Source organism: Molothrus aeneus, unplaced genomic scaffold (assembly GCF_037042795.1).
Source record: "Molothrus aeneus isolate 106 unplaced genomic scaffold, BPBGC_Maene_1.0 scaffold_40, whole genome shotgun sequence".
NCBI lineage: Eukaryota > Metazoa > Chordata > Aves > Passeriformes > Icteridae > Molothrus > Molothrus aeneus.
In genome coordinates this window covers 1,264,735-1,288,168 of record NW_027099068.1, presented here as the reverse complement: position 1 = coordinate 1,288,168, position 23,434 = coordinate 1,264,735, and the positions used below count along the sequence as shown (strand labels likewise).

Genomic DNA, 23,434 nt, shown 5'->3' with positions numbered 1-23,434 from the left:
ACCTTGCCAGCAGTGCTAGCAGTGCTAGCGAGGTTCCTGCAGCCATTCAGTCAAATAAGAGGAAACAAATGTCTCTTTATCTGACACAGTCTCTGCACACAGCTTTCTCCCCCTCCTCCTGGTGCCTTTCCCTGACTCCAGGAAGAGCTGCAGGAAATGCTGTGTGAGCCATAAAAATGGAAGAGTTACTGATAAAAACACTGGGGTGATGCTTTCAGAGGAGTCATGAATGGAAGATTGACCAACCTTCCAGCCAATGGTATGCCAAAAGTTTCCATTCTTTAAATAATTGACTGCAATAAATTAGTAAAAAGAAAGATACGGAAACAAATTAAATCTCCCACAGCTGCTGGCTTTCCTCAGGCTCCATGGCCTATGTATTGCTAGACTTACTTCACTTAGGCAGAATATTAACTGCCCTGACTTGTTGGAGACTGACCACAAGGTCTCATCTGTGGTGAGCAGTCACTAAAATTAGCTCAGCAGAGGCATCTTCAGCTGTCCAAGTGTAGCAGAAATACATATTCTCTGCTTCATGACTGTGTGGCAACAGCTGCTGGTGTGGATTCGTCAGCGTTGCTTCATGGATTGCTCCTGGGAAGGAACTGTGTGCACAGGCACAGAATGATGGCTTCGATCTCCTCTAATTACTCCAATCGGATGATGGCCAGAACTTTTAGGCAAAAAGCATCATGACAGAATAATTTACAATATTCTCCAAACTACTCCTGTGGTTTTGATTTTCTTACTGATTAGGTTCAGTGTCTGGCCTCAAGAAATCAGTCCAGAAATAACAGGCAAACCTCAGCTTGCAAGTTAGAGTGCAAGTCTTTAATCTGCCATTTTTGCAGTATCTACAAACAACTTTTCAACATATTTGCAAAAAGAATCTCTTAGTTCTTGCTATACCTATCCAGAACCTGACTCTGTCCTTGTTTCATTTTGATTTGAGATCCAAGCATGATTTTTTTCTGGACAGGGAAGTAAGAACCAGCTGCAAATACAGACTACAAGTGTGAATCTATACTGCAGGAACTGAGCTGTAGCTTGGAATTAAAGGCAAGAAGTGATGCCATGGTAAATGTGAACATTTAGTGCTGACATAGGAGCCTTCTGCAATGCTCCACCAACCCATGGTTCACCTTGCTACAAACTCTCTTTCTGATGTTACAAAGAGTGTTGAAGAGCTGACGATAAGTAAAAAAAAATAGCCAGAATGTTAATTTTTGTTATTATGGTGAACAATGACTATCTAATAATTCAGATCTCATAGAAGTGAGTATTCAGATTTCAACTTAGTACATGCTGGCAATTTTAATTTGAAATCAACAGGTTTATCCAAATCAAGTTATCCATAGGAATTAATTTGCTCTATGATCTAAATAAAAATGCCTCATTGTCTGGTAAATGTAGTAGAATTTTGCAATGTCAACAGTCCACAGATTTTCATTTCTTGTTTAGTGGCTATTCTGCAGGAAAGCTTTTACAGACTAATCAGTTTGTATGTAATTAAAATGCCAGTACATTTCATCTAGCCATTTTGGTATTAGAACAAAACCATATGACTGCACAGCCTTTTAAAAAATATTTTAAAATAAATTTTCAAATCAACAGTCTGAGTAGGACTCAGAATAAAAACTCTACCAAACTTCAACTCCATTGGAAGATTCCCTTGTCACCCTGTGAATCAACTCTGCATTCAGAAGATTAAAAGTCCCAATTATGGTGGTATTTTTTGGTATGGTTAGGAATTGGGGAAGGGTCTTCTTCCTTCTCAACTCCATGCTGCAGTGCCTTTGGGATGTGGCCTGCTGGCCGTTGTTTGTGCAGCCCTGGTATTTCTACATGAGGCAGAAAGTGCAATTGCATTTCCAGCCAAAAGCCCATGAGGAGTGGGGCAGCCGGAGCTGTGCCAGACACAGGCCAGCAGCTGTGCCGCGAGAGGGTTTTGGTTCCTGCCCAGTGCAGCTGGTGCATCTCTTCCGTGACTGCCTCCCCTTCCCAGGTGCCCGGGGATAGTAGGTGCAGGGTTCTGCAAGGGCTGTGGAACAGGGTGGGGATGTCTGCTGGCAACAGAGTGCAGCGGAGAGCAAACAGTCCAGGATGTTCCTGGAGTGTGTGACAGAGAACTTCTGACACAGCTGGTGACTGAGCCGGTGAGGGAAGGCACTGCTGGACCTGCTGTTTGTGAAGAGAGAAGGGCTGGTGGGTGACAGGAGGGTTGGAGGCGGCCTTGGGCTCAGTGCTCACAAAATGCTTGTGTTTGATTCCCAGAGAAGGAACAAGAGACGTTGGGGAAGTGTTTACCTGCAACAAATTGTGAATTTGTTAAGCTTTAACAGGCGGTGCTGAGTCATACCTTCCCTCACCCCAGTGGTTAATGTGTGCAAGTGGATATCTTAGCCTTGAGAATAAAGACAGTGGGCCTACTGAGGAGGTAGCTGCAATGCATTCAAGGAGAAGAAGGATCTTAACCATGGAAGGAGAATTTGAGGATTGGGATGTTCACCACATGACCACCAGAGACCCTCAAGAGACCACTACTCTAAATGTCAGTAATTTTGGGGAAGTGATTTAAACATGTCAAATACTTTGTGAGAATGTTTAGCCTGTGAGTTTGAGCAAAGAAATGAATAAAAGTAATGAAAGGAATGTCTTAGTTCCATGGATACACACACGTGGGTGTGCATGTTTCAGGGAAGCGATTCCCCACGCACCCAGCACTGAAATAAAGTAATGCCTCTTTTCTCACACTGAGCTGGCAGTGTGGATCGGGCCCTGCTCGGTAACTTTCATTTTGGTAATTTCTATTGAAGCATAAAGAATGGTTGAAATGAGATCTTTTCCAGCTGTTTCCATCTTGTTTACCTTTTGGGGGACCAAGGTTCTGTGCTGCAGGTGAGCTGGGTGTGTGCAGAGCAGTGCAGCCCCAGAAACCCCTTGGTTTGCCCAAAGGTTGCCATGCCTTGCTCCCAGGTGTGCCCAGCTCTGGCAGGAGAAGGAGCCCGCAGCGCAGTGGGCACCGTGCCCTGCCCAGCCGGGGCTCTCTGGCACAGAGCAGCATCAGCGCCAGCGCCGTTCAACTGCTCCTGCCTTGGCTTCCCTGGGACACAGGAGCCTCTGGAAATCAGCACCGCCAGCCGCGTTCCCAGCTTGGAGCAGCTGCTGCTGGTGGGCAGATGCTGCCAGTTCCACTGCTGCCAAAGGGGAAGAAAGGCAGAGCAGAGGAAGAGATGTACATACACAGCAGCCCTGGGAACATCCAATAAACATGCAGATATATGGGGTGATTTGTTAGGAATTACTTCAGCTGCTATGCCAATAGTGCTTTCTCTCCTGGTTCTGTACAATGCTTTGGGCCATTTTCTTGGTCTGGTTTCCTTTGCTTGGGTCCCATCTGAATGCTCACTTGGGGTACAGGCTGTAGGTGCTTGGGGCACTCTTGGAGTTCCTCTTGGATCCCTTGAACAACAGGGTTTGGCCCATGGGGGGAGTTTGTGCTGCTTTGTGTCAGAGGAGAACTTCCAAGGCCATTTTATGTTTGCTGTAGGGAAGGTTGGTTACTGCTTTGCATAAATTCACAGACTAACATGCTTTGTGATGCTTTGCTTTGTCATACTTTGCTTTGTGATATCAGGGCATGGTTGCCACATCGTCGTGGTGACATCAGAAGGTTGCCTTGTTGCACGGAAGGCCTCAGTGCCAGAGCAGCCCTAGGGCTTGCTGAGATCAGGAGCATCCTCCTGATTGTGGCCTTTGTCAGTGTGTAGCTGCACACTGACAGGAGTCTTGGCTTTTGTAGTGCTGGGGTAAACTTGAACAACAGTGCTACAATGATTGAGCAACTCGCTGCTGCAGTTTGCACCATGTATGGCACTGTTTATTCCGCCTATTTCATGACTAGCCTGGCAAGTAAGTAGAGGTTTCAACTCTATTTAGGTTAGAGTGTAAGCTAACCTGGCTTTTGCATGTCTTCCTGCTCTGTCTTAGTGACTGGGTTGATTTTGAAAGAGAAGGAGCATTAGGATGCCAGTGGTTTGGTAAAGCTCCTGTCAGGGCGTTCAGCTAAAAAGGGGGTGCCTGTAGCCACAGGGGCAGCATTTGCAAGGGAACCTGCAGGGCTTCCGTTCCCTCCACGGGAGAGTCTGTGGCAGCAGAGTCTGTCATTTCCTCAGTTTGCTGGATCAAGCAGGACAACTTCCAAAATGCAGACTGGGAGGCCTTCTCAGAAGGCCTTCTAAAGACTTTGTAGTTCTCCCCAGAACTGAGGGAAAGCTTCTTTTATTCTAAATTTTGTAATGAAAGGATTTGACTGTCTATTTTGACCCTTGACTGAGTGCTAAAATAGTGATTCCCTTTGCAGTGAAGTGCAAACTCTAAAGCCATGAGTGTCTGCTCCTGAGCCCTGGAGCTGCTGCTGTGCTGTTTCACAGTAGAACTGCCACAGCTCAGGGGGATTTTGGGGAAGCTTTTCTGGGTGACTGTTTTCGGCAACTTAATGGGAATTAGTGCATGCAACTTCTGTTTTTTAAAAAAGTACCTGAAAGACAAGAGAACAAGAGCTGCTTTATCCGTTGAACAGAACAGAAGCATTGAGTGTTGAAGAACAATTTGCATTTCCTTGATCACGTTTGTATTCATTTACTGGTGTAGGCACAACCAAGATTATTGTCCTGATCTCTTGCTGGCTGTGTGAAAGAAGTATGTCACGTGAAGGGATGTTGATAAAGAAAAATACTCTCTGTTTGGGTTGACTTCTTCTCTTCTGTGGGATTCAGCAGCCCAGGCAGTTTTCTCACAGCCCTTGTTCATTTTCCCTTGCCCACTCCAGATCACATGATCCATGTATTCAGAGGTGCTGATCCTGAGGTGAGTGAGAAAGGAACATTTCATGTTCCTGGTGCTTAAGAATTGTAGAGCAAGCTGTGAGCTTGGCCTGTGGCAGCAGAGTGTAGAGGGCCAGCTGGGTAGGCTGAAAGAAAATCCATTTCCATGTCTGCAGCAGCAATAACAAAGGCATCGCTGGCTTTTTCCTGATTTTCCATTTCAGAACTTTCAAGGAATGAAAAGCTCATTTTGCAGAGAGAATGTTGCTTCTTGATAGCAGCCAGGGCATAATGTCTAATTCAGAACTATTAGCAATTCTGTTGAATTAGCCCATTTAAATTCAGTCGCAGTGACTTAGAATCCCATTGTTATCAAAGTTTCTGATTTGTCCTTAGTACAGCTGGTTGTAGAAATAGAGCTGAGTAGAATAAAGTGCTGAATAGAAATAAGGTTATAAATTGTAGGTAACTTTCTGTCCCTCACACTGCTGTCTGTCCACAGATCACAGAACCAACAGCAGTCTCTCCTCTGGCTCCCTCTGCTCATGGAGAGGAGGCCAAAGAGGAGGCAAATGAGGTGGATGAGCGCCAGCCTCCAGCTGTGGTCACACCACAGCCTGACCATTCTGAGCCAGTAAGTGCCAGTTGTGTGTGCTGCTGTCTTTGGTGCAAGGCAGAGCTGCAAGTTTCTGACCAGCCGGCACTTGCTGTTGCTGGCTGAGGATGCTGAGTGCTGGAGTCCTGCCAGGACCTGGTGATTGCCCCCAGCCTGTGACAGCTGGACAATGGGCTTTGATCTGTCATGCTTAGGCAGCAGCTTCCTGGCATTTTGATAGGGGCCAGCCTGGAGCATGAATGCTCCCTGATCCCAGAGCAGGGAGCATGTCAAAGGCACTGTGCTCAGCCTTGTCAGATACACAGGGGACACTGTGGCGTGGAGAGACCTGTCCCCCTGCACAGACTGGCCAAGTAGCTGCAGGCACAAAAAAATGTTGATCTGACCACACAACTCTTTGTGGTGCTTTGTCCCCACAAACTTCTTGGGTGTGCTTACTTGGGACTATTTCAGAGACACGCTGGGGATGTAGAGCTGCTGCTTGAAGTCAGGGATTTTGGTGCCTTTGTTGTCAGGTTGCTCTTCTGCCTCTTCAGGCAGAGCAGCCAGTAGCAGAGCAGATAGGTGCTCTGAGTCTGCCTGTTTCTTGGTCTTTGATAAGCTGCAAGGAGATGACTGTGTTGTCCATGAAGCTGGGGGGGGGGGGGCATTCTTGTCTAGTGTGGCAAAAGAAACAAAGTGAGTAGTTCTGAACCCTTCTTCTGAGGCAAAAACCAGACGCTGCATGTGTCTGTTGATACCTTCTATTGTGTAGTTTGCTTTGAAAACTGCATTGGAGCCTGGAGTGGGAGCAAAGCTGCAAGTCCTTGACTGCTGTCTTGTAATGCTAAAACCAGGATGTACACCTTGCAATGATGCCTGCTGTATCTGAAGTGAAATGGGCACCTTTGTGGCTGGGGAGCTGCGTGGGCCAAAAGGACGCAGGGCTGGCGGCCTTGAGCCGCTGAAGATGAGGCAGCGTGTGGCCAGGGGGCCAAGAAGGGCCAGGGCACGGTGGCCGTGTCAGCAGCAGGGGGGCAGCAGGAGCAGGGCAGGGAGCGTGGCCTGTGCTGGCAGCGCTGCGGCCACCGCTGCAGTGCTGGGTGCAGCTGTGGGCCCTGGGAAGCAGAAAGTCCTTGAGGGGCTGCAGCGCGTGCACAGAAGGACAGGGGAGCTGGGCAAGGGGTGCAGCACAAGGCCAGCGAGGAGGTGCTGAGGGAGCTTTAGCCTGGACAATGGGGGCTCATGAGGGACCTTCAGGCAGACTTCCATAGATCCCTGCCTTAGATCCACAGATCCAATGCTCAGCACAAGGGCTGTTTCCCTGCCAAACATCCCTTCACTGCATCCAAGTGCTTTAGACACTGGAGTAGGTAACACTTTCATATTTTGTTTGTTTATTTGTTTGTTTGCTTGCTAGAAGGAGAAGCCTTGTGTCATTTCTCCTTCTCCAGGGAGCAAGGGAGCTTTTTCTCAATCTTTCCTGCCCTTTTCCAGCACTGGCAGAAACACATCACTTTCAGGTTAACGGCTCCCGTGTCTTTTGGCAGCCCAGGGAATCAGTGTGTGTTGTATTTGGGAATTGAGCAGGAAATCAATGCCCTTGCATTCCAGCTGGTGCTCAGAGATTAGAGGAGCTGGGAGGGGCTGGGCTGCATTTCTGATTCCAGGCACTTTAGCACCATCAGTGTGCTCGAGTCCAAGAGAAGAACTTGCCCGAGCACAGATGCACAGAGTGCAGTTCCCAGTGCAACGCTCTGGGTCTGATTGCATTCCATAAGGACCCACACGCTCCAGATTCCCCAAGAGTGTGGGTTACTGAAGCAACAGGAGAGCAAGTTCAGGATGGCTGCAGATCGGGGCACTGCTACCGAGTGTGTTGATGTGTGTAGCGACAGAAAGGACAGTATTGATTCAGGGTGACCCCCACGTGGCGAATAATGTGCTTTGACTCTATGATTTAGAAGGTTAAACAAATGCTTTCTTAAGCTATGTTATATCACACTAGTACTATATTAAAACTATACTAAAGAGATACTATACTAAAAAGCTACTAAAGAAAAACTTGTGACTGTCTCCAGACAGTCACGACACAGCTTTTATCTAATTAACTAATCAAGCTAAACAACTATCACTAAAATCCAATTAACAAATCACTTTTAGTAAACAATCACTAGAACACATTCTACATGTACTAAACAACAAGAACAGCAAGTAGACATAATAATTGTTTTCTCTTCTTCTCTAAGTTTCTCACTACCTCCCCTTAAAAAAACCTAGGAGAGAGAATTATATCTCTCTGTGTTCAAAGAATGTAAATACCACAGCACAGTAAAGAGAGATTATAAAAATGAGATCTGTCTGTCTATCTGTCTATTTGAATCTTCCTGGCTCTGCTCCAAAGCAGTGGAAGATGCAAAGCTCACCGCAAGGCATCCCTTCAGGACAGGAGTAGAGACAAGTTCCATTGACTGATCCTGAGCAGGCAGAGATGTTTCCCCCTCTAGAGATGGTTGTTTTTTCCCCTCATGTTTTCCTACTCCAGCCTTTTCTGACCTGAAGCCTTCTTTTTATCCTTTAAATTTTTGCATGTCCTAAGGGAGTGGAACTATCCCATGCTGTAGCTGGGGTCTGGTGACTTTGCCCATACATGCATTACATGACACATGGTTTCCTTCGCTGGCATCCCCAGGGCTGTGTAAGTGCATTTGTTTATGGGGCCTTATGAGAAACTCTGTTACTGCTGGTCAGAATTCTCAGTTGACAAAAGAGGGAGAAGAAACACCTTGGTCCTCCTCCATATACTGAGATGGCCATAGAGGTTCTCTGACTTCCATCAGAGATCTTTGCATGCATCCCTATCTCCTGAATGACCCCATTTTCTAACAAGAGTGTAGATGTCAGGAAGGAGGAATGCTGGTGCAGGCCTGAAGGGAATGTGAACTCCAGAAGTGTCTCTCACAAGGAGTGAGCTCACCCAGGAAGCCACCTGCAGGGCCAGGATGGAGCTATGGGACAGGGCGGGGTGTCAGTCACCACTGAAAGACAAACAGGACATGGCAGAAGCAGAGGGAGGCCCTCACCAGACCCTTGAGAAATGCCACACCTTCCCTGTCAGCTGCCTGAGAGGCTGTTGGAGCTTCAGTCCCAGATGGCCCCTGATTGTAGGGCCAGGGTCACTTTGGAATCTGTGCCTCCCCACGAGCAGAGAAGGACCCAGCAGAGCAGCAGCACAGTGCTTTGGGAGCGTGTGAGCCCAGCAGTCTTTGAGTCTTGGCCCACAAAGGTCGTACGGGAAGTTGAAACCCATCTTCTCTTGCTTTCTGTGCAGGTGCTTCTAGAGAAAGAGCAGGAGCAGACTGCCTTATCTGAGATGCCGTGCCAGATTCAGGGAGAGCTGTTCCCTGCCCGAGAGCAGGAAGAGCAGCTCGGGCAGCAGGTGGAAGAGCCAGAGGAGAATGGCCAGGTAAGCCTGACTGGCCAGGGGACAGAGGGAAGGGCAGGAAGAGGGGCATAAACCAGAGCTCCTGGGACTGAGGAGGCCAGGAAGTCCCACAGGCACTGAAAGGACAGAGCCTTGGAATCTGCAGAGACCAGCACCAGGACAGGATGGTTACAGTGGAAGCAGAGCTGGGTAGAGAAGCAGAAAGAAGGGGCTGAATAAATGTGATTTTGAGGCTAAAAGAGGGAAAAGTTGATCTTGATGGCAGCTCTCAGTCACTTGCTCTGCTTTTGTGTGTACAGAACATCAAGGCAGAGCCACAAGCAGAGCTGCCTGAAGCTCAGAGTGACATCATGGCAGCAAAGAGGAGGAATGAAGACATCCAAGAGGAGAAGAATCTCCCTATGCAGAGGGGCAATCAACAAAAACAGGTGAATGAAGGAATGGCAGCCACTCCACGCATGAAAGAGAGTCCTTTCCGTTGTTGTTTACAGAAAATTGATGAACAGATGCAGGCACAGCTGCAGGAAACTGAGGCTAGGATCAAGGCAAGGAAGCAGAGGCTAGACGAAAAAATTAAAATCATCAAAGAGAAAATTAATCGCCTCCTTCAGGAACAAAAGGCTCTAGAAAAGCAAGTGAAACAGCAATAGCCACTGCAGTCACCCAAGGGGTGGTTTCTGCCCTCCTTGCCTTTCCAGTGCAGAGCAGCAGGGGGTGGGTGATGCCTCTGAGTGCCATCCTGATGAGGCCTCTGTCAGAGCTGCTCTGAAGGGCACTTCCTGGTCTGCTGAATCTCAGCTGATGCTCTAGACAGTGGCATTACTCCCTTGGCCATTTAGCCAGCAGTCATCCGAATGAACTCCTGCTGGCTTCTTCCAGGTGACCTTGTTTCTTGAGGTGTTTTTGCAGGTGAACATGGTCACTCACATAGATCTGGAATACGAGCTACAAGCTGTCTGTATCCCTTGTGAATCTGCTCCTGTCCTTTTCTCTACTTTCTTCCCAGTCGATGACTCCTGGCTGACGGGGACAAGCTGTAGTCTCTGACTCCTTTGTTCTGTTTGACTTGAGGTGGAAGTGTTGCCATCCTACCTGGCAGCCTGCAGAGAGTTCCAGCAAATGACGGGCAACCAAGAGCCCCGAGGCTGGCATGAGGCCCAGGAACTGAACCATCCAGAGATGCTGCAGGATGAGCACGTCCCGAGGAAGGTGCAGAAAAAGAGAATTTCATGGCAGGAGGTAGAACATTAGAATGAGGAGCTGCAAATGTATCTGCAGACCTAGGAGGGGGAAAGGAGTCTTTGGGAGGAAGTGGAGCGGTCGTTGCTGCAGTCATCCTTTAGAACAAGAAACTGGCTATGACCTCGAGTAAAACCAGCCTTTGGTTTTGACCATTTGGTTTCACAAGTGGACATCCAAAGCAATCCAGTTGAAGAGCTCTGCATGTGGCTGACAGCAGCTTCCTAAGGGCTTGAATTTCAAATGGCAATCTCTCTTGCATTTCAGGGCAATCTCTGCCACACCTTCCTGACATAAACTCATTTCTTGTCTCAGATCTACACCGACTCTGACACTGAAGCTGCTGCAGAAGCAGCAGTGCTGTCCCAAGGAGCCTTTGCTCTCCAGCTGAAGAAGTGGAGCCTGAGCACTTGGTTCACCTCCCGTGCTGACCCAGCTGCTGCTCAGCAACAGGAGATGGCGGGTGACTCCCTGGAGCAACTGAGTACATCTGGTATCTTTCTTATCTGAGGGACAGTGTATTGTGTGCACGTGTCAGCATAGCTGTACCAAAGGGTTCTCCTCAGTTTAGTGTCACAGAAGTGCTGGCGTTGCTCCGAGGCAGCAAGAGAGAGCTCTGGGTGTTCCTGCTGCCTCTGAGGGCAGCTTAGACTGGCTGGAGTTTGCCTGGGCTTCCCTCTCTGCCGAAGGCAGAAGCAGGCATTGTTCCTGGATCAGCAGAAGGCTGTGACTGCTTGAGTCCTAGCCACTGGCAGAAGCTCTGCTGAGATCAGTCTCTAGGAGAACACATCAAGCCCTTTGTGATTCTGCAGCACAACCCAATGAATCTGCTTCTTGCCCTTAACAGCTGCCAGTGGTGTGCTCTCAGATAAGATCTGGTAGGGTTGAGAAGAGAGCCCAGTGGATTCTGTGTCTACCATCACCTGTTGGGACAAAAAGGGCACTGATCTGCGCCTCGGTGTGGCTGATCTCAAAGCCCATCCTGTTGTGTCCTGAATGGGGGCAACAGCTTGTACGGGGCTCAGGCTCACTCTGGCTTCTTCCAGTCAGTGCTTGTCAGTGCTCATGCTTGGGCTTTGCCAGCCTTGTTGTGGTCGCTGCCCTGCCCCTGAGGGCTGGTGGGAGTGCAGAGGCTGGAGCCTTCCTTGGCTGGGAGGGTCCTGCTGCTGCCCGGCTGCTGCAGCGCGGAGCTGCCTGAGGCAGCAGCCCCTTCTCTGGGCCGGCTGCTGCGTCGCACGGCCTGGACTCACAAGAGGATCAGCATCTCCTCTGGGCAGCTCTCTGTGTCACAGGGCGCCTGAGGAGCACTGCTGTCCTCTGTGCCCATGCCCGCCGTGCCGAGTTGGGAAGATGGGGACGTGTGCGGTGCCGAGAGGGCGAGTGCAATGGGAGCGACTGATCCGCGCTGTTGGGGTGAAGAGAAGCGGCGTGGTTCTTCACGCGGGGCACGGGCAAGGGCGTCTTTGAGCTCAGCCTGCTCATAAAGGGTGAGGGTCCTGACGCTGAAAGCCCCGTCGGGATTGCTTCTAGCATGAGCTGCTGTGGTTTACAAACGCAGAGGCATTCTTCTGGCAAACTGCTGCAAGCTGGAAAAGATGGGAACACTTGGCAATAATTCCTCCTGTTCTGAACTTGACATCTGTTCAGAGGAATTGATTCTAGATGTCCAGGTGCATTTAATCTTAGCAAGTAGGAAACCTTTTCTAAATCTCACAGTGTTTATTCCCAAGAAAACAAAGGCACTGTTAGTTCCAGCTCTCCTTAATGTTTCTAGATGACAAACTTACTTGCCTTGGTAGGTATTCTCTTCTGGTCTCAGTCTCTGAATGTATCTCCCTGTGCTTCCCTGTGTCAAGAGGTCTCTCACTTCAAAGGATGCTAGAAATCAGTCTCTGTGCCAGCCACTTGTGCTGTGGACCTGCTGTTCTTTTCTTGTTGTTCCAGTTCCTGTTCCTGTTGTTCTTAGCCAGCTGTCCACAAAGGGAGGGCTCAGAGCCCCAGACAGTGGGGCTGCCTTTTGTATCTCCTAGAAGCTGGGATCTCTGCTTTAAAGTGAACATCTTGCATTTTGTTTCCCTCAGGGAGAATGGCGAAGATGGAAAATCCTATTATAAAATACATTGAACTGGAAAATATTGGCAGTGGGTGAGTCCAAGCAATGTTAATTTTACCAAACTATGCATCAGGTGTTTTGCTGGTGGAATAGGTATCAAGTGTGAAGTCAGACAAGCTGCAAATGTGTTCAGGCACTGGGCTTAGATTGTCAGTGCTGATCAGAATTTCTAAGTGTGCTCAGAAGGCATTGTCAAAGACATCTCCATGCTTCCAGTGTCCTGCAGGTCTTAGGCATTTACAGCACAGATCTCCTGTGTGGGCTGGCTTTCACTGCAAGATCTAAATGGCTTCTCCTTTCTCTGCTTCTGTTTTGTTTCTAGGACTTTTGGAGATGTTTGTAAAGCACTCGACACTGCCACAGGAGGAGAGGTAAATGTCAACAGCACCTGCAGATTCTGCTGCACTCGAGGGCTTTCCCTTCTGGTGTGAGCTGTGGCTGGAGCTTTGGGCAGAGCTATGCTGAAAAGGCACAAGAAGCACAGACTGGTGCCAGCCCGCAAAATGCATTTGGGACTTTGTCCTCCTCAGCTGCCGGAAGGAAGGCACGGAGGGCAGCGGTTCCTTTCAGAGAAGGACGCGCTCACTCGCTCTCCATTGCTGAAACAAAGGTGGTGCCTTCGAGCACCTCACTGCTCTTTGGGGCACAGCTTCAGAGTCCTGAATTCTCATTTCTGGCTGCCAATAAATACATCTGAAAGTTACCGGTAGTTCCTTAGCCACCTGCTGCACTTGGGAACTGCACATAGGGAGAGATCTGCAAGGCGTCCCTGAAAGCCCTAAGCCCTGCCCATAGCCCAAGATGTATCCACAGAGTTTTAAGGCATGGATTGCTTCTTCTGAGTCGCAAACAAAGCAGCAGAGAGTGTGGTCAGAGCTTTGTGGGTGATAACCGAGACACCGCTGTTACCAAGTGGTCAAGGCAAAATGTCAGTGGCCCCACGTGTCCTGTAACTGGCTCCCAAGGGAGCAGAGAAATGGGCTGTTGGAACGTCAGTTCCTAATTACTGCAGTGCCTAATCACAAGGCAGTTTGGCACAGCTCAGCTGTGTCATTGCAAAATCACTCGCTCCATGTGCCTTGTGGTCTCGTGCCACCAACCTCTCAAGTTACTGATTTTCAATGTCATTTTAGGTGGCCATAAAGAAAATACGTCTTCAAGGATTGAGGAAGAAGGAACTAAAAGTCAATGAACTCATGGTCATGAAGGTGAATAGGAATCCCAACCTGGTCAATTGTTTAGACAGGTGAGTTGTGCTTTTGTCCCATGAAGGTTTGTTCACATATTGCAAACATGCAAGGTAAAATCCCACTTTGGTCACTGGCAGAAAATAGAGCTGTAATTATTGGCTAATTATTATTGCTCCTTTCATCTCCAGTGGATGGGAAGAGATTGCATTTTGTCTGCATGAGTCTTCACTGGCACATGGTATTTGAAAATTGTTCAAAAACCTGGATGTATCGTGTCTTACTAAATCAATGATCTCTATATTCACAGCCACCACTTTGTTTTGGAGCTTGATTTTTTTCAAGTGTCTTCTTACGTCCAGGTAAACTAACAAGGATTTCCCTTGGATTGTTGCCACTGTTTTCCATTGCTATGCATGCCAGGAAGACTAGGTGCTTTTTTCCAGAAACACCATGTGTGACAGGTTTTTTATCTGGGCTGTTACTAAACTGCACATTTTGCTTGCTGCCCATCTAAGACATCTCCTTTTTCGCAGCCGTGCCTTTCTCCTTGAGACTGCACAGATGGCAAACAATGCACAGCCAAGAGGGAATGTCTATTCCTTTATTTTGTCTTTGTCTCAAAGGGACCTGAAAAGAAGAATCAACCCGTCTTTTCCACACAGCAACCTAGCCATGTACATTCATCTCCACGCCCTTGTTTCCTTCTTTCAGCTACCTTGTGGGTGAGGAGCTCTGGCTGGTTATGGAGTACATGGATGGAGGCACTCTGAGCAATGTCATCAGCAAGACCTACCTGTCTGAAGATGAGATGGCAGCCATCAGTCGGGAGGTCAGCAATCCCATGTGTTTCCAAGGGCTTGGGCAGGATTGTCTGGGAAACAGGGGCTCAGAGCTGGAGTGATTTCCTGTGCCAAGCTTTGTTTCTGTGTTGCTGCTATTCTATGGGCAAGTAAAAGCATCTCAAGTGAAAGGCCTGCCAGTGCCCCTGCACTCCCTGTACTCAGTGCCAGTACTCTTATCTCCTGCTGCTGTATTCTCGCTCTGTCTCTTGTATTTGTATTTGCTGTTCTCCACTTTGCCTCTCTAAATGTTTGCCTGGAGTCTGTCTTCACTGCATTCCTTGCCTGTAAAAGCAAAGGTGCTGGTGGCAGGATTTGAAATGATCAGCAAAGAAAAAAGACTCATGTCTCACAGTCCTCAGCTGAAAAGGATAGTAGTGCAGCCAAAATGCTCTTTGCTTCCGGAAAGTGACTGGTGTGATACTTCCAAGCCTGTGCTGAGGCCAGCAAGAAAATCTTTGTCGTGCAGCCTCCCACCCAAAAGTGATCTGCTTCACACCAAAGGGAGGGACTTTTCCTTTCAAAACCCCTCCTTTGTCCTCTGCATGGAAAAAGCACGTCCACTGCAGCAGGAGTCATCCTGGCTGGTTTGCAGGGCACAGCCTACAACAGCAAGTGCTGTTGCTCTTTCAAAAGCTGATGTGCCTTTCCTTAGAAAGGTCCTGCTCTGCAAGTGTTGGAGCAGCAAGCTCTTCCTCTCAGTGGCCATTACTGTTCTGCCATTACTCCCCATTCCCCTGGAGAGGGAATCTTTTAGATTCTTTGTTTCCTTTCTTGTGTGATGAAATCACATCACTCATTTTTGCCCTCCTGTTTCTGTTTTCTCGCTCAGTGCCTGCAAGGACTGCATTTTCTGCACTCAAACCGCGTCATCCACCAAGATGTGAAGAGCTGCAACATCCTTCTCAAAACCGACGGCTCTGTCAAGCTGGGTCAGTATATTCTTGGTCAGGTGCAGCATTCCAGGGATGTGGGTGTGGGGCTGCTTGGAGTGACTGCCAGCTCCCCAGAAATGGTGCTGGTGGCAGTGCAGGGACCCCTGCTGCGAGCTGAAGGCACAGTTGCAACGTGCACAGAGGTATAAGGAACCACAAGCAGTCAAGAGTGGTGTTGCTCTGTGTGTGTCCCTTCCAGACAGAGGGAGCTACAATCTAAAGCTTCAGGGGCATAAAGTCCACTGCTGTGAGCAGCGTTAAGAAACCTGGGTTTTTTTGGAAGCGGCCAATTCCATACTCCCTTGGCTAAAGCCCCAAGGAAATCGAGCGTGCACATTTCTCCAGGAGATTCAACAGCACATTCTTAGCCTGAGAGTGGGGAATTCTTTTGCTTGGTTTCCTAATTGGAGCTGGCTTTCATGGTTTGTTGTTTTCTCCACAGCTGACTTTGGCCTCTTTGCTCAGCTCACCCCTGAGCAGGGCAGGTGGAGCTGCGTGGCCGGCACTCCTGGGTGGCTGGCGCCTGAAGTGGTGACAGGTCAACCATATGGCCCCAAAGTGGACATATGGTCTTTGGGAATCGTGGGCATCGAAATGGTGGAACGAGAAGTTCCTTACTGGAATGCAACTCCTGTCTTGGTAAGGTGCAAATACTCACTGATCCCACTGTCTTTCTCACCTGTCCCATGTTCTGTGTGCCATTGGACAAAATCCCATTGCCATCTGCTGGCACCGCTTCCACCAAGGTCTCCTTCTAAAAATGCCCCTGCAACACATCAGCATCTGCTGTAGCTTTGGTTGTATCAGAAAGGGAAGTGGCAGTTCAGAAACCTAACCAGTTCAGAAACCTGCCATTTTGGCCTCCAGCCATGCCTGACATTTCTCACTTGTTTTTTGAACAATGTTGGAACTCTGTTTCTGAAGGACAAGAATTTTTCAGTGGAGAGGGTAGACATGTGATAAATATTCTGAGAAATGGAGGTTAGACCTTCCCAGTTTCAATTTTATAGAAAACATAAGAAAAAAAGGAAAAAGAAAAGTAAACAAAAAAGAAAAAGAGAAAAAACCTACTACCAAAGCAATGCCCAAGCAGTTCTGCTTGCTTTCTCATTTTTTAAACACAGCTCTTCTCTTCCATTCTGTAGCATCTTTTCCAAATGCTGTGGGTCTTTGAAACTTTCAGGCTTTCAAGTCATCTGTACATGGTTCAGTCATGTGTGTGGGTGGCCTGGATAAGTTTAGGATGTGTTTTTCTCCGACTGCAGTTAGAATTGTTTGCCAAACCCTTGGCTGTTTCTTGGTACTTTAACAGTTGATGAGCTTGCAGGCAGGTGCCTGGGCTGGGATCCAACGTGGGCAGTTGACAGCGGTGCTGTGTTTCTTTACCACAGGAGCAGGGCCATCCCTGGCCTGCACAGTTCTAATGACAGGGAGGACTCCAGCTCCCCACCATGGCCAGTGGCTGAGCTCAGCTGAGAGTCAGGATAAAACCCTCTTTGTCACCTCTGGTGATGTGGGAAAAGGAAAGAAAGCCGCATGAATTATTTGTACACAAGGGGAGTGCATTGCCATTTCTGGATTTGAAATTCTCCTTTGGGTTAAAGAGGATAATAGCAAAGTCTCTTTGGTCACCATCTATTTCAGTGCCACAAGCACAGAGTTATCGTTACAGTGGTGGGCATTTTTATGGAGACTCCAAAGCCTCTTGCCATTCATATTTTTGTCTATTTGAGATGGATTCTGCAAGTTGAGGTTTGAATAGTTCCAAGTTGGTGTCCTATGTTTCTAAATACCATCTTGCAAAAGCAGAATGAGCTCTCTCCCTCTGACTTGTCAGCATGTTAGAGCTTGGTTCCACACGAACCACACTGGATAACGATCAGCCAATGTCTTGCCAATCTACACTGTAATTCCTTGGCCTGAGGAGTATCAGAAAGACCTGCTGAGCTCCATGGACACTGTCAGCTGCATGGAAGTGAGCATCCTTGGCCTTGCTGAAGAAACTGGAGCTCAGCTTAGTTTAGATGCTCTTGAGCAGGAGAAAGGCTGGAATCGTCAGGTGTTTCCAGAGGCCGGCGTGCCCAGAGGGACTGAGCTCTGGGGAGCAGCTGGATGTTTCTGCACATCATGGAAAGGGATTGCCAGACAGCTCAAGCCTCACCACAGGCAAACGCTCCCCAGCTCTTCTCAGGGAACATTTGCTTTGGGTTTCAAGTTGCTCCCACTTGTCTGTCTGTGAAGATGCCCCTAAAACCACAAGACAAGCCTCTCAGAACTGGTGTTACATTTCCAGAAATGAAGAAAAGAAGCCCAAACACAAGAAAGTTGCTAAGGCCTGGTTTTTAGAGAGGAACTTACCCCACTGTGCAGTTTCTTCTCACTGGGAAACATGCTTCAAACTGGGGCATGAGGGTGTAAAGGCCACAGAGTCTCTTCTGCTTCTTGTGCAGTGCTGCTGAAACACTCAGTGATCGTGTTTCTCTCCTAGCCCAAGCCACATTCTGCACGTCACCAAGCCAGAGCCTGGTGATGTGGAGAGCCTGCCAAAACCTCCCATTTGTTTCCTGGCACTTTCTGGGATGGGCCTACCATTAATGCATTGACTTGAGCAGCCAAATGAGTAGAGGGTGACCGTAGGGATGGAACCTCTCCTTCTGATTTGACCATGAAAAGTTTTTCTTTTCCATGTAAGGAAAGCAGAAATTTTCAGGCTGCTGAGAGACAGAGCTGCAGGTGGCTCCTGTGTGTCCAAGCAGGCGTTTTCATCCCAGTACATTTGTGCATGCATCTTAATGTGTCTGTGTTGAAGATGAGATTCCAAATGTTTGTTTCCTTACCTGAGGAGCACCTGGTGGATTTCCTTTCTTTCCTTCCAATTCCCATTGTTTTCAAGAACAAAGCAAAAAGCTGGATTAGTTTTGTTTTATGGCAGCTGCTCTTAAGGGACCAAGAAGCACTGCAGAGATACTTTTCCATGTACTAACCCTTGGATATAGTAGAGTTAGTATAGCAAAGTCCTTCTTCCAAAAAGCCTCTCAAGCTGGTATGAATCATCAGGGAAGGAAATGTGCTTGTGGTGGTGTAGTTCCCACTAACTAGGTCAGTCAATGAAATCAGCTGCCAAGGCAAGATCTGTGGGATGTTGGAAAAGCTGTGGCTGCATCGGAGTTTGGGTTTTTGGTTGGTAAAGGAAAGTCATCTCTGGGTCTCTGCCAGGGCAGAAACTGCCACTGCAGAGTGGCACTTAATCAATGGGACCCAGGAGAGCAGTTACAGATAGGAAAGAAGCAGGTGTAGCCTGGTGTCTCCTTTTTCCCCAGCCTCAACTCCTGATAGCCACAGGAGGAAGACAAAAGCTGCAGCAGCCCAACCTATTCTCATCTTGCCTGCGTGACTTCCTGAGCTGCTGCCTGCAGAGAGACGAGGCGCGGCGCTGGTCTGCCAAGGAGCTCCTGCAGGTAAAATGTGAAGGGGCTGCAGGTGAAACAGGGTCTGAGGGACGGGCTCCTCCTCCACTCAAGTCCAAGGCATCAGATGAGCCCCTTTCCTCCTCACCTCCACTCTTGGTGCTCTTCAAATGAAAACGGTGAGGAATCCTAGACTGGGCTGGGCTGGCAGGGCCCTGTAAAGGTCCTGTGGTGCAAGTGTCCTGCAATGAGCAGGGACATCTTTAAAGAGATCAGGTTGCTCAGAGCCCTTTGCCACCGGAGCCTGAATGGTTGCAGGGATGGGGCACCTACAAGCTCTTGGGGCAAGCTGTGCCAGGGTGGCACCATGCTCCGAGTAAACAAGTTCTTCCTTAGACCTACTCTGATTAGATGCCCTTTGTGTTTAAAAATATTTGTCCATATCCTATTGTAACCAGCCCTGTTAAAGATGTCCCCCACTTTCTTCAAAGCCACTCTGAAGTCTTGGAAAGTGGCAATAAAGTCTCCCTGGGGCCTGTTCTTCACAAAACTGAATAACTCCACCTCTTCTCCGCATTTCCTGAGCAGAGAGGTGCTCTGTCCTCTGACTGTTTCTGTTGCCCTTTTCTAATTTGGTGGAGTGTTCAGTTTTATCTAATGGCAAAAGAATTGAAGCAGAGCAATGCAGGGTACAGAGACATGAAATGGTGGTGGAGGAACCCAAGGAAGCCAGTCCCAGCTGAGCAGTCAGAGATTTGGCTGTGGCAGGAGGGGCTGTGGGGGCTCACTGTGAGCCTCTGAGGGGCCCTGGTTTGTGCCCCCCAGCCCACCCTTGGAGGTTTCTGGCACACAAACAGGGACAGCTGGGAGGGACTTGTCCCAGCCCCATCTGCTGCCTGGCACGCTCAAGCAGACAGGAACTGCGCCAGGGTTCCTGCCAGCTTGTGTGGCAGAGAGGGAACTGCAGGACCCAGTGCCACTGGGCTGGCCCTGCTGGGAAGGAAGGTGCCATCCAGCACACGAGGGGCAGGGCATGGAAAGGCAGACACTGCTTTCTGTCCCTGTGGGAATTAGCACAGTGCCTGTCTTTCAAAGACAGGGACCTATGTGAGTCATTGGAGTTTCCTGAAAGGAAGATAACCCAGGGACAGAAAGCACCATTTCTAGAGCACTGGCAGGGCAAAGATCCCAACAAGATAAAGAAGCCTGAATAAATGGATGAGTGGGATTCTGGGCCAGGTTTGTCTGTGATGGCAGGGTCCTGCACATGACTGCTGGGTAGCAGATGGTGCCATTGCTCCTCTTTCTGGGTCTTTTTAGGACCCAGAGAAATCCCGATTGAGCCTGTGAAGCACTGAGCTTGGAAAGTAATAGTTCACTCTTCACTGTTCTTTGTATTTTTGTTGTTTGTTTTTTGTTTGTTTGTTTGTTTTGGTTTGGTTTGTTTTTTAGTTTGTTTGTTTTCTTCTTTTTTTTTTTGTATTTGTTTTTGGGTTTTGGGGTTTTTTTGTGAACAGCATCCATTTGTAACATCAGCTGAGGCTGCATCCACCCTGAGACCACTCATCATCTCAGTGAAGAGGAGGATGGAGAAGCAAACAGTGCTATAATCATATCAGGACCATTTTCTCCATAGCCATCTTAGAGTAGGATTGTAGAGTAGGACTGTAGATTAGGATTTAGAGTAGGAGTATGTGGAGAAAAGACAAAAGACTCTGCACAATTCAACGTGAATCAAGGAGAAGCCATTTATTGTGCTTCTAAGCATAGTTTATAATTAGTTCCTATCCTATAGGTTTCTATAGACATGCATTGTTTGGTTGGTTGCTGCACTTTGTCCAGCATCTCTTGACTGGTAGCTCTATTTTGTCCTGAGGCAAGCACGCATCTTTTTCTTAATCTAATTGGTAGATGCTGTAAGGGTCATTTTATTTGGGTTGCTACCCCTTTGTCTGTCAGCAACTCTTCTGCTTCACCTTTTTATCCACAAAGTTGAATGCAGCTTTATTAAAAACCTGACCTAGTTCTAGAAGGTTAGTTAGTTTAGTTAGCTCCAGAAGGTTAGGCTGGTTCATTTAGTGCCTGTCCATTTTTCTGCAAATACCACCCCACAGGGTTATAGAGTAGGATTGTAAAGAAATAAAGTTTCTGAAACTTTAACTCATCTGGAAGAATCCTTTCTTTCTCACCCTGTGAACAAGCTGAGCATTTCCTTCTGAGTTGTCAGCTGTCTATTAAAGGTGCAAATGGCTTCTTTGGTGTTGTGAAAAGTACATATTACAGGATAGGCTCTTCACAGATATTAAAATGAACATATATATATATATAAATATATATATATATAAATGAATATACTGTATGTGTTATGTTGTCTTAGTCAGTAGTACTGTATTTTTTTCAGTAGTGTGGTATGTTGCGGTGTGATGTCATGGTTTGCCTCAGATACCCCAGGTTCCTCCCTGATAATTCCCTGCCAGGTGTGTCAATCATCCCTCCTTTCCACACCCTGACCCCTGCTGAGCGCTGTCTGTCAATCCTGGCATTCCAGAAGGGCGGCGAGTGATTGGCAGAATTCAAAAGATGCCCTCCCCTCCTGGAAGGACATTGGGCCATCCAGGTGTCCTCTGTCCCTTGAGACTTCCCCGCCCCGTACCTGGCTGGTGGTCCCCCGTGTTCCTTCCCTCGCCCTCTCCCCTGGCTAAAAGGGCAAGCAAACCATGCGGTTGGGAGTTCTCCTGGAGCTGTTGATGGATTCAGAGGCCTGTGGGCCAGGAATAAAGCTCTGGATCAAAACCCTCCATCAGAACCGACTCCTTTCCTTCACCTCGCCTTAAAGCTTCTCCACCAAAGGTAAACCTGAACTCCTGCGTGCCTGGACTTGCCTCCAAGCGCCCAGCTGCAGCATCCAGCCAGCCAAAAGTGTCTCTGGGGTAAAATTCCACAGTTGCTGCTATTTGGTCAAGCAGCAAAGGCCAGACAAGCTCATGTACGTCCCGTCCGGCTATATTCACAGAATCACAGAATCACAGAATTTCTAGGTTGGAAGAGACCTTCAAGATCATCGAGTCCAACCCATGTTCTAACACCTCAACTAGATCATGGCACCAAGTCCACATCCAGTCTTTTTTTAAACACATCGAGGGATGGTGACTCCACCACCTCCCTGGGTAGATGATTCCAGTATTTGACCACTCTTTCTGTGAAAAACTTCCTCCTTAATTCTAGCCTGTATCTCCCTTGGCGCAGCTTGAGACTGTGTCCTCTTGTTCTGTCTGTTGCTGCCCGGAGAAAGAGACCGACCCCCAGCTCACCACAGTCACCCTTCAGGACGCTGAAGAGAGTGATAAGGTCACCTCTGAGTCTCCTTTTCTCCAGGCTGAACAACCCCAGCTCCCTCAGTCGTTCTTCATAGGGCTTGTGTTCCAAGCCCCTCAGCAGCCTCGTTGCTCTCCTTTGGACACGCTCAAGCATCTCAACGTCCCTCCTAAACTGAGGGGCCCAGAACTGGACACAATACTCAAGGTGTGGCCTCACCAGTGCTGAGTACAGGGGAAGAATGACCTCCCTGCTCCTGCTGGCCACACTATTCCTGATACTAGCCAGGATGCCATTGGCCTTCTTGGCCACCTGGGCACACTGCTGGCTCATGTTCAGCCGACTGTCAACCAGCACACCCAGGTCCCTTTCCTCCTGAGCGCTGTCCAGCCACACCATCCCCAGCCTATAACGTTGCAGGGGGTTATTGTGGCCAAAGTGCAGGACTCGGCACTTGGACTTATTCAACTTCATCCCATTAGATTCTGGCCATCCATCCAACCATTCCAAGTCCCTCTGCAAAGCCCTCTGTCCCTCTAACAGATCGACACATGCTCCCAGCTTAGGGTCATCTGCAAATTTGCTAATGAAAGACTCTAAGCCCTCATCCATGTCATCAATAAAAATATTAAACAGAACTGGCCCCAGCACAGAGCCCTGAGGGACACCACTGGTGACTGGCCGCCAGCTGGATGCAGCACCATTCACCACCACTCTCTGGGCCTGGCCATCCAGCCAGTTCCTAACCCAGCAAAGAGTGCTCCTGTCCAAGCCACGGGCTGCCAGCTTGTCTAGGAGTATGCTGTGGGAGACAGTGCCAAAGGCCTTGCTGAAATCCAAATAAACAACATCTACTGCCTTCCCTGCATCCACTAGGCGGGTTACCTGGTCATAAAAGGTGACCAGGTTGGTCAAACATCACCTACCCCTCCTAAAGCCATGCTGACTGGGTCTGATACCCTGGCCATGCTGTAAATTCTGTGTGATGGCACTTAATATAAACTGTTCCATTATCTTGCCAGGTACTGAGGTCAGGCTGACTGGTCTATAATTACCAGGATCCTCCTTTGCACCCTTGTTGTGAATGGGTGTCACATTGGGCAGCTTCCAGTCATCCTGAACCTCACCAGTGAGCCAGGACTGTTGGTAAATGATGGAGACTGGCTTGGCAAGCTCATTTGCCAGCTCTCTCATCACCCTGGGCTGGATCCCGTCTGGTCCCATAGATTTATGAACATCCAAGCATTTCAGTGGTTTTTTGACTGCCTCTTCTTGGATAATGGGGGGACCATTCTGCTCCCTGACACCATCAACCATTCCAGGCGGGCCGGTGTCTTGAGGGCAAGTCATCTTCCCACTAAAAACTGAGGCAAAGTAGGCATTAAGCACTTCTGCCTTCTCCTCATCTGCAGATGCTAAGTTCCCTCCCTTGTCCAATAAAGAACAAAGGCTGCTCTTACCCTTCCTTCTAGCATTAAGGTATTTGTAAAACCACTTTTTATTATCCTTTACAGAAGTTGCCATTCTAAG

General features: G+C 48.4%; 1 protein-coding gene across 1 annotated transcript; it reads left to right on the top strand.

The window, feature by feature from the left end:
• Positions 1 to 225: 225 nt before the first annotated feature.
• Positions 226 to 20,199, top strand: LOC136570855 (serine/threonine-protein kinase PAK 3-like). The gene is given in 12 exon segments (XM_066571260.1): positions 226 to 259; positions 3,694 to 3,912; positions 4,832 to 4,869; positions 5,329 to 5,460; positions 8,753 to 8,887; positions 9,166 to 9,501; positions 13,352 to 13,464; positions 14,120 to 14,237; positions 15,080 to 15,179; positions 15,625 to 15,821; positions 18,503 to 18,640; positions 20,107 to 20,199. Coding segments are annotated over 12 exon segments (1,653 nt in total).
• The last annotated feature ends 3,235 nt before the right edge of the window (positions 20,200 to 23,434 follow it).